General features: G+C 46.0%; 1 protein-coding gene and 1 long non-coding RNA gene across 3 annotated transcripts in view; one reads left to right on the forward strand and one right to left on the reverse strand.

The window, feature by feature from the left end:
• Nucleotides 1-5507, reverse strand: part of Bdp1 (B double prime 1, subunit of RNA polymerase III transcription initiation factor IIIB) — an 85974-nt gene extending 80467 nt beyond the window's left edge. Inside the window, exons 1-2 of the mRNA XM_051182837.1 lie at nt 5046-5507; nt 321-594 (exon numbers count right to left, since the gene is read on the reverse strand). Of these exons, the coding sequence (XP_051038794.1) occupies nt 321-594; nt 5046-5257 (486 nt within the window). The 5' untranslated portion in view covers nt 5258-5507. The remainder of the gene's footprint in view (nt 1-320; nt 595-5045) is intronic.
• A 3755-nt stretch (nt 5508-9262) lies between these two features.
• On the forward strand, nt 9263-10872 carry LOC127220955 (uncharacterized). Of its 2 annotated transcripts, none has more exons than XR_007834418.1 (3): nt 9263-9288; nt 10537-10645; nt 10823-10872. It is a non-coding gene; the product is annotated as an uncharacterized LOC127220955 (long non-coding RNA). The 2 variants fall into 2 exon arrangements; XR_007834419.1 differs by lacking the exon at nt 9263-9288 and adding an exon at nt 9755-9783.
• Nucleotides 10873-11169: the final 297 nt, after the last annotated feature.

Raw genomic sequence — 11169 nt, forward strand, 5'->3', positions numbered from 1 at the left:
GTTTGAGGCCAGCCTGGTGTACAGAGTGAGTTCCAAGACAGCCAAAGAAAGCTTCACACAGACAAACCCTGCCCACCTCCAAGGAAAACTGAAAATGAATAAATAGTAATAATAATAATAAAGTCTATCAGTTGAAAAAAAAGTAAGTTTACAAAGATACTTTGTATTACAAAAGATGTTATGCTTACATATGAGTATTATCTGGTATTATTCTCTCAATTTCAACACATGCTTCTTTTCCTTCTAAAGGTAGCCTGTTACACTAACCGAAATAGAGAAATGTAGCAGGCACCGTCCAAACTTTGAGTTTACTCACTTACCTTCTCTTTTCTCAATTCTTCTTTCAACATTTCTCTCAGTTTCCGGGCTTTATATATTCGGTATCTATCTGAACACGGCTGTCTCTCTTTAGCTGGAGTAAGGTTTGGCTGTGGAGCATCGTGATTAGCTGTAGATAAGGGGTGACACTGAGGAGGACCACTGACAGCAGGGTTAACAAGACTACACGTGCTCGACAACCGCGTTCTTCTCTGTGAACCGCTAGAAGACGATCTGCTGGGCTCTTCATTATTTTCATCGCCAGTCTTTGCATCACTATTGAAATTGAAAGGAAAGAGTGGACACCCATGAATCTTACGCTAGTTTTAAAACAGTAAGGTCTCATTAAACCGGGGGGGGGGGGGGGGGGGGGGGGGGGAATGACCACAAAGGACTTCAGGTTTATGTTGATTACAATGGAGTTGCTGTTTAAAACTTTCTTAGCTGAATGTGGTGGCTCATACTTCTATGCCTAGAACCAGGGAAACTGAGGTAGGTAGACAGACTGCCATGAGCCTGAAACCAGTCTGGGTTACACAGTGAATTCCAATCAGCTTGAGCTACCCACCAGGTAAGGCTGTCTCAAAACAAAGCGGGACTGGTGAGATGGTTAAGTGTACCTCTACTCTCCCACAGGACCAAAATCAGTTCCCAGCACTCACATCAGGTGGCTCACAGACACCTGGAACTCTAGCTCCAAAGATCTGACTCTTTCTGTCCTCCAAGGACAGAAAGAACACACGTGGAATCCACTCAGACTCACACACACACACAATAAATCTTTAAAAAACAAAACCTAAACAAAACATTAATTTTTAGGGTATGTGAATTCTAAGGAAGGGTGTTCAAGTTAATCTTTTTCCATCCTCAGTCCCTAAGCACAATAATCATATGCTGAGTACAAAAAAAAAAAAAAAAAAAAAAAAACTAACAACTAAGTCACAGAACAAGGCTTAATTAGCCAATTTTTAATAACTAGATAGCTGAGAGGTTTGACTTTTTTGCTGTTTTGCTATGTATCTGTAATCCCAATATTCAGGAGGTGCAGGCAGAAGGATCAGAAAAGTTTAATATTATCCTCAGAACCACAGTGAGTTTGAGGCTGGCTAAGGCTACATGAGACCCTAGCTCAAAAAAAAAAAAAAAAAAAAAAAAAAAAAAAGAAGAAGAAGAAGAAAGGAAGGAAGGAAGGAAGAATTAACTATGATATACGTCAATCAGAAATGGGGTTGGAGTCATGACTCAAGATTAAGAGCACTGGCTGCTCTTCCAGAGAATTTGGGTTCAATTCCCAGAACCCAGATGTGACTCACAACTGTGTGTATCTCCAGTTCCAAGGGATCTGACATCCTCTTCTAGTTTCCATGGGCATCAGGCATGCGAGTGATACACAGACACACATGAAGGCAAACACCCATATACAAACATTTTTAGAAAGAAAAAGCCGAGCATAATGGCATATACCTTTAGTTACATCACTAGTGTGGCAGAGGCAGGGCAGGCAGATGTCTGAGTTCAAGCCCAGCTTGCTCTACAGAGAGTTCCAGGGCAGCCAGAAGACACACAGAAACCCTGTCTCAAAAAGCAAAACAGGAGAAAGAAAGAAGAAAAGTAGGGAAGCAGCTGAACAGCATAAACATCTATTTCTACTAATACTCTACAGTATGGTAGGATATCTATGGTTGGCAACATTGTTTTTAAACTTCCTTTTTATTTATTCTTTGTGTCTTTCACGTCATGCACCTCCATCCCATTTATTTCCCATCCCTTCGTATCCCACCTCTGCCCTTATAACCTACTCCCCCAAATAAAATAAAATTTAGGAGAAGAAAAAGAGAGAGAAAAGAAGAAGGAAAAATCAATCTTGTCATGGAAGCTGCAGTGTGACACAGTGAGTCATTCAGTAAACCCTTTTATTCATGTATCTTTACTTGCAAATGTTTGTGGCAAAGAGTCATTGGTCCGATTCGAGGCCTCTGATTTCTGCTACACTACTGATGCTGGGCACTCATGGGACTACTCTTGAATATCCTGCGGTTGCCCTGTGTTGTGGAGATGCTGCAGCTTTGGTTGACAACAATTTTTATCATAAGATAGCTACAGAAAAGATCTAGAATGCTCTCAACATGAAGAAATAATAAAACTTTTAAGGTGATACACCATACTGTGCCATGTCCTAAATATATATTGAAATAACACAATGTACTACATAAGTAAGTATTATTACTTTGTACCAGTTAAAATTTTAATGTTAAAAAGGGAGTATAAGGGCTAGAGAGATGGTTCCTCAGTTGAGAGTACTGGCTGTTCTTCTAGAAGACCCTTGTTCAATTCCCAGCACCCACATGGCAGCTCACAACTGTCTGTAAGTCCAGTTCCAGGGAATCTGATACCCTCACACAGACATACATGCATACAGGCAAAACACCAATAGATAGATAGATGATAGATAGATAGATAGATAGATAGATAGATAGATAGATAGATAAGACAGACAGACAGACAGACAGACAGACAGACATATTTTTAAAGGGGAAATATAAATCAACAAGTCTACTTTTATCATATTTTATCATTAGTACTATATAAGAATTGAAGCTATCGTAAACTATAGCATAGTCTCTCTAAAACGACTTTTAATTTACACTCTTTTCTTAAAGCTGAGATAGATAAAAGTCAATGGCAGATTGCTTGTCTAACATGCACAAAGCTCTAGGGTTCATCCCCAAGCACTCTCTATTTAAAAACTATAGCCCTTAAAACAATATAACACATCGACCACCAGCATTTTATATGTTAAATGCACACTCTGCTGGTTTCTACAACTAGAAAAGAAACCCAAAACAGAATAAATGGTCTCATCAAATAAGGAACGCGGACTTGGGATGCAGCTAAGCTGGTAGAGTGCTTGGTCAGCCTACAGAGTCCTGGCGTCCATCCCCAGCACCACATAAACCAGGCACAGTGGCACACTCTGACACCTCAGCATTCAGAAGGTAAAACAGGAGGATTACAAATTTAAGGGCATCTTCTCATGAACAGTGAGTTCTAAGCCAACCTAGGCTACATGAAACTCTGTCTTAAAAGGAAGGAGGAAAGAAAATTGATGGACAAGGTGGCTCATGCTTTTAATCCCACCATTCAGGGCGGAGGCAGTTGGGTCCCTTTGTTCCAGGCAAGTCGAAGCTACAAAGTGAAATCTTGTCAAAAATAAATAAATAAATAAAACAAAAGAAACAAAAGTGTGTGTGTGCATGTGTAAATAATCTATAATCTAGATGTCTCAGGACTGTGGCCTAAGGGCAATATATAAAATATCAATCATAGGGCTGAAGAGATGGCTCAGAGGTTAGGAGCACTGACTGATCTTCCAGAGGTCCTGAGTTCAATTCCCAGCAACCACATGGTGACTCACAACCATCTATAATGAGATCTAGTGGCACACATGCAAGCATAATAAATGAGTAAATTTAAAATATATATCAATCATAATGAATTCCTACACAGTTAACAAAAATCTCCAACCCCTTTTGATAAGTGACCAATATTGGTATTTTCATTCTAAGTAGAAATTTCCAAACAAATTCAAGTAAGAAACTTGGAAATCATGATGAATTGTTGAAATATCAAAAAAATACATAGCACTGACTCAGATCAACAGAAGAAATGTTGCTATGCAAACATTACTTGTACCATCTCCCTGTCACTCGATAAGATTAGTAGTTTACTGGCTTCCTCCTCTGTGTGTTATAAAAACTGCAGTCATATTACCCTGTCACATCTTTAATCTGTACTATCACCTTTCCTTGTTTTTTTTTTTTTTTTTTTGTTTTTGAGACAGAGTCTCACTACGTAGCCCTGACAGTTCTAGAATTCACTATGTAGACTAGGCTGGCCTCGAACTCACAGAGATACGCCTGCCTCTGCCTCTCGATTACGAGGTAGGACTAAATGCATATGACACTACACCTGGCTCTCGTCATCTTTCTGAAACTAGTAAATTTGGGGGAACTACTCTGCCATGTCATGTGCAAAAAACAGTTTATATAATCGCATCTGATCTCACAATACTGCCCCAAATGAGATATTATTAACTACATCCAAGAGGAATAAATTTTCCCGAGGACAACCTATTTCAAGTTGTGAAAGTAGGAGAGCCCCAAATTCAAACGTGGCATTTGACGCTAAAGCGTAATTCGCGAAACATAGTAACCCCAAAGCTGTACGTACTCAAACCAAACATAGTAACTGCACACTCAAACCAAAGTAAGCAACCGGAGTCTCTTTCCTTCTGACAAATGCTGCAAGTGTGGCTCAGTGGCAGGGCGCTTGCCTAACGCGTGAGGCGCTGGGTTCAATCGCATCACCGCGTGGAAGGAGAGAAAAAAATTCAAGCAACGCTGGTGCTCTCCTCTTAAAAATAAAGTCAGGAAATGAAAGCCCCAAACTGCTTCCCGTGTAAAGCACTCCGAGAGAATTACTTAAATGTCCAAGTGACAGCGTGCCTATTGTTGGACTTTGAACTGTGAAACCTGGAATCCCATCCCTGTAAACCATGGTCTCCTCGGAGAATGGTGACAGAATCAGCAGTCACATCCTCTGACCACGGGAATTAAACCGCAGCTACGAGTGGTTTCATCCGGCTCAAAGCAAAGGCTTGCTGCAGGCGAGATGCTCCGTGATAAAACCCAACAGTTCGGCATCACGCTCGTTCGACCGGACCTCACCTGCTCCCGGGAGCCTCCTCCTGGGGCTCGGCCGCCCCGGAATCCACCGCAGCCACATCTGTGGGCTCGGCTGGCTTCGGAGCGGGCTCGGTGGCAGGCTCGGGAGGCCGGGGAGCCTCGGGTCCACGCGGGGGGTTGGGAGCGGCGGAGCCCCTGGCGCCTCCACCAGGCCTGACATTCGGCTTCACGCTAAGGCGTGCCCTGCGGAACATGGCGGAGCCAGGGGACCGGCAGCGGCGGCTCCACAGCCGCGCTCAGCCCAGGGCCAGGCCTCTGCCCGAGGGCTGGGAGCCTCGCCCTGCCACACGGCCACAATCACCAGCCCGGCGCTGGCTACCGCAAGTTCGCGGCCCCTCCGCCTCCTCCGCTCTCCCGCCACCGCCTCCTCTTCATGACCCCGCCACACTAATAGCTAAGTTTCTCCTCCCCGCGTCCCGGCTCGCAAAAAGGCGCCGGAAACCATGACGTAATCACACGGCGCCGCTGGCTGACGTCACACGGTGAGCGCCGGGAACCATAGCAACTGCAACGCTCTGTAGCTTCGGTTGCCTGCCTGTGAAGCAGGGGTTTTTGACTCAAAGATAGATATTCTTTCTTCTGTAAGGCCTCGGGAGTTGTGAAAAAGAGAGCGCGGAAACAGCTCGATCCTCAGGCTCAAATTTGTAAAACACCCCCCAACCCCGCACGCGCGGTCCTGGAGTCTGAACCCGGGCCCATAGTACACTCCACATGCACGGTAGCAGGGAACTTCCTTCACCCGCAGCCCACTTAACTGAATCTTTTATGCAAACTATGAAAGAATGCAGAGCCTGATGATGCATGCCTACTATCCCAGAACTGGGGTTGCACTGGGGAGCCCTTTCTCTGGAGCGGAGTTGTAAACCGCTAAGCTCACATTGACTTAGTGGTACCGTATTCCCTTGGCTCCCGACTGTCAGGGCCCCTTTGTCTCCAAGACAGGAAGGTCAATTCCTGACAGGACAAGTTCCAGGCCAGCCTGTACTATCTAGCAAGACCTTATCTCAAAAAGACAACAAAATAAGACAAAGTAGTATGAGAGCAGAGCCACCAGGGCATCCCCAGAACACAGAAACTGTTTGGTTTAGGTGTTTGAGACAGGGTCTCTTATAGCCATGACTGGCCTTCAATTCTTGGTCCTCCTGCCTGCACGTGCTGAGTGCTGAGATTACTGCCATGCATGTACTACCAAACCCTACCAGAAACAAAAACGTTTCTGAATATGGAGGGGTGTGCTATGTGCAGGTGCCCAGGGAAGCCAGAGTCACAGGTGTTCCTTAGACTCCTGAGGTAGATGCTGTGACCCCAAAAGAACCCACTAGAAGAGCAGGAAATTAGTTTAACCATTGAGCCATCTCTGCTGAGTAAAACGATGTAAAATTCTTAAGTGAAAATATTGCAAATGATTGAAAGAGAAGCTACAAAATACTTCATGGAAAGACATTCACTATACATGCTTTGTACATTTTAATGTGAACTTATTGCCTATCAAAATTATTATATAAATTTTGCACATTAATGTGAGTATTCTTAATCTGCTTCCAGAGAAAGCAACAGAACAATAAGACATTCTGTGTTACAGAAGAGAAAATACAAAAAAAATGGACAAGATAATTAAGAATTTTAAACGTGGGCTGGAGAGATGGCTCAGAGGTTAAAAGCACTGGTGACTGGAGAGGTCCTGAATTTAATTCCCAGCAACCACATGGTGGCTCACAACTATCCATAGTGAGATCTGGTGACCTCTTCTGGTGGGCAGACATGCATACCAGTAGAACACTGAATACATAATAAATAAATCTCTTAAAAATTAAATGTAGGGGCTGGAGAGATGGCTCAGAGGTTAAGAACACTGGCTGCTCTTCAGAGGACCGGGGTTAAATTCCCAGCACCCACAGGGCCACTCGCAACTCTCTGTAACCTCCGTTGCAAGGGACCTGACATTCTCACAGGATGTACATGCAGGCAAAGCATCAATGCTCATAAAATAAACACTAAAAAATTATACGTAATGAAAGAGGTTGCAATGGTGATATAATAAAGCCCTGGGGTCCTGTCAGTAAGGCCTTTATAATGGGAGGAAAAACTCTAAGCCGCTGCAAGGTTTACCCTGTAGGAATGAAGCAGTAATGGTCCGGAGATGCAAATCCATGACACAGAAAAACCAAAGCTCTGTCTCCTTGAAAGGAAGATTTTTAAGAGCTGGGTGTGGTAGAAAGTGCCTTGACCCCAATACTTGAGCAACAGAGGCAGGAGGATCATAAGTTCAAGGTCATCCTCAGCTATATATCAAGTTCCGAGACAGCTCACAGCAAGTTCTTATATAAAGCCTTTTTCATAAATCCTGTGTTCTACCTAAGAATCCAACACGTTGTCACAACTTTGTAGATAAGGAAATTAAAATTATTTAGATTTAATTCCCTACTAGTAAAGTCATAAAACAAAAACTTAATTTATAAAGGTTTTTCTTTTTTGTTTTTACAGATGTGTTTATTTTTACTTTTTATGTGTGAGTAATTTTGCTTGCCCATAAGCATTTATGCCCAGTGCTTTGGGAGATGAGAAGACAGTATCAGATCCCCTGGTTCTGGAGTTATGAATAGCTGTGAGCAACCCTGTGGGTCCTGAACAACAATTGCTCTCTACGGCTGCCATCCGTCCAGCTCCCCCACCCTATTTTTTACTATTAAATATAGCACAAGACAGTTGTTACACAGGTGTTGGAGAAAGTTGTTAGTGTCATCAGTAATTTTAAATTTTTACAATTTGGAGGCTGGGGAGATGGTTCAGGAGTCAAGCACTTGCTGCTATGTCGCAAGGACCAGAGTTTGCATCCCAGTATCTATGTCAGGTAGTTCACAAATTCTGGTGACATTTTCTTTGTGCTCTAACAAATACAGCTTGCCTGGAGATCAGAGGGTGGAACTAGCCACTGGTTAACCATAGAGATCTGGAGGTCGTTACAGACAGGAAGTTCTCTGGGGTTGAAAGAACAATAAATAATAGGTAACATACTGAGTGTTGCTGTCTCCGTTAGGGCTTCTAGTCATCTTGATCCGAAGGCAACAGGAAGTGAACTGTGACACTGGGCAAAGCCTGAGCATGGGAGACCTCAAAGCCCAACCCCACAGTGCCACACTTCCCCCAGCAAGACCAGACCTACTCCAACTCCTAATATCCCTCTCCCTTGGGGCCATTTTCTTTCAAACCACCACAGCTACTCCACACTACACTTGCCCAAGTGTTTCTCTCATGTGTGCGCGTGTATGTGCACATATGTGCGTTTTCATGTGTACAAAGTGCACATGGAGGTCAAAAGGCAGCCTTAGCTGTCACTCTTCAGGAGCTGTCCACGGTTTTTAGGCAGGGTCCCTCACTGACCCGGAACTTGCCTACTAGGCTAGGTGGCTGGCCACCAAGGCCCAGGGAACCACCTGAGTCCCCTTGCCCAGTGCTGCGATCACTTTTACCATGGGATCTGGGGAGAAATCATATCATTGTCACTTTACCAGATTCGTATTAAGCCATTAGAGGAGAAAGTAAAATTGCCTTCCCAGTTTATAGGTAAAGAAGTTTTATACCACAAATAATGTTCCCTAAGTGAAAAGACTAATTGATAAAACTAAGCTTTCTTCCTTTCCTTTCCTTTCCTTCCCTTCCCTTCCTTGCTTCCTTCTTCCTTCCTCCCTCCCTCCCTCCTTCCCTTCCTTCCGTTCTCCTCCTGTTCCATAGCTGCACTTTCAATCCAGTCATGCCATCCATCCCTTGACACTTTGTCCCATTTTCTCTAAACTAGTTGACTCTATACGCTAATAATTGTACAAGTTAGGCGATGTGTATGTTGCGGTGTATCATCTATACTTTTGTATGTATTTAAAATACTCCACAAGAAAACTCGTTTAAATACTCAGGCAACTTTTGGGTGTCCAGACCATCTCAGTTTGTAAAACTGGACAGTTAAGAAAATGAGTCTCTGCTCAATGGAACCTAGGGGATGGAACTCAGGCTGTCACTCGTGCTAGGCAAGCCACACCCCCAACCCTCTGTGTTTTCCCTCGTCCCAGCTCTTATGTAGCTTGTGAAGCGGCTGTGGGGTACTTTGGATCCCACCCAACCGCACTGCCTGCACTTAAAACCCCTGAGGTTCTGCCCATCAGTACGGGGGCACCGGGATAAAAGCGACTGAGCAGGCTTTGGAGCCTCCGTGTTGGGTCGTTTGCGCCAGGTGAGGGACGACGGTAAAGCCTACCCTTCTGCCTGGCTGCTGGAAAGTAAGGGTCCTGTCACCGCCCTGCCCTTTCCGCCTGGGAGGGAGGAGCAAAGGGAAGCGGACGTGCTTTGTGGGAAAGCTGGGCGCACGTGTTTTCTGCTTTTTAAAACCCGCTCGGCTGGGCTCGGCTCGGCTCGGCTCGGCTCGGCTCGGCTCGGCTCGGCTCGGCTGAGCTGTCCCGCCTCGGCCCTCCGCGAGCGTGCGAGCCGAGCCGAGCCGGCGCAGCGCGGTCGCCAGCCAGCCAGCCGTCCCGGGCGCGCAGGCGCAGTGGCCCAGCGGCCACGCCGCGGCTGTTGTGGGTCGGTGGGCGGGGCGGCCGGCTGGCGGAGCGAGGCGTCGCGGCACCGCGGGCCCGCGCGGGGCAGCCTTCCTCAGCGCCGGGAGGGGCGGCTGCCGAGCGTTTCTCCGCGTCGCTGGCGTCCGGGCTGCGGCCGGTGGGCGGCATGGCCCGTGAGTGTGCGGCCGCTTGGGGGGCGCGGGCGTGGGGTGGGGTGGCGGGAGCGGGCTGAGGGGAGGGCGGGGCTCGCGCACGCACGCACGCGCAGAGGGCGGGACGCTGGCTCCGGGTGAGGCCGGCACCCGCCGAGGCCGAGGCCGAGAGCGAGCGCCCGCGGCACGCTCCTGAGCTCGCTCAGCCGCCTGGGCCCGGGCTGCCCGGGGCTCTTTTGTTTAGTCCCGGAAGGTGACGACGGTCCTCGAGCTCAGCCCCTGCTGCCTGTACCGGGGGGTGGGGTGGGGGGGTGGACTGGCACGGGCTGAAGTGATCTGGGGGCGGGGTTGGGGGCGGGTGGGGTGGGGTCTGCCCATCTCTCTCCACACAGACCCACAAAAGCCAGAACTTTTGATTGTGGCGTGTGTACGCAACCACTGGCATGGCTGTTCTTATTTTTTTTTTTTTAATATTTACTTGTTTATTTTTATTTTACTTTGGTTTTTCAAGATGGGGTTTCTCTGCGTAGCCCTGGCTGTCCTAGAACGCTGAGATCCGCCTACTTCTGCTTGTACTGGAATTAAAAGCCAGTACTTATACTGGTTCGATAATATACTTAAGTTCTTCCTCCTTGTCAATGTGGGAATTCCTATGCGACACTCGCTTTCTTACACTAATGAAAATAAATAAAACTTTAAGGCTCATAGTTAAAGACCCTTTGGTTATAAATAATTTTGAAGATGAGAAAAGAACATGACTGTTTATCGTTGTAGGAGGAAATCAAAGAGAACTTGCCCGCCAGAAAAATATGAAAAAAACCCAGGAAATTAGCAAAGGAAAAAGAAAAGAGGATAGCTTGACTACTTCTCAGAGAAAGCAGAGGTGAGTAGTGCTAAGACAATGTTCAGGTCAGAGGTAGTTTGACTGCCATGTTTTAGAATGAATGAAGAACCAGTAAAGGTTACCGCTGTGGCTCTGCGTAGCTCTAAGTATACGAAAGTGCTCTGTCCCAACCTGTGGATGAACAATTTTCAAGCTCTGAAGCTGTCGTGTTTGCAGGTAATCTCTTGTGGCTCCTATAAAACTGTAAGAACTTCACTAGAGAAAATAACAGCCTCGGTGGGTAAGTATGTTAGATGAACAGAATACAATGTTTCCAAAGCAGACAGCTTGCCCCAAGGAGTCAGAATAGCAAATGGCCCAATTACAGAGATCAGTGTTCTGAAAATACCAAAAGCAAAGTATGGGCTTCTGGAGGTCCCTTGGGGCTGGATGAATGTAGGACACAGGACTGATACAGGACCCAGTGCAGGCTACAAAGACCTATAGACCATGTCTCAAAAACGGTGGGGAGGTGGATGCTGAAGGTGAACTCAGCAGTAGAGCACTGGCCTACCGTATGTAAG

This window comes from Phodopus roborovskii, unplaced genomic scaffold (genome assembly GCF_943737965.1).
Source record: "Phodopus roborovskii unplaced genomic scaffold, PHOROB, whole genome shotgun sequence".
Classification (NCBI taxonomy): Eukaryota; Metazoa; Chordata; class Mammalia; order Rodentia; family Cricetidae; genus Phodopus; species Phodopus roborovskii.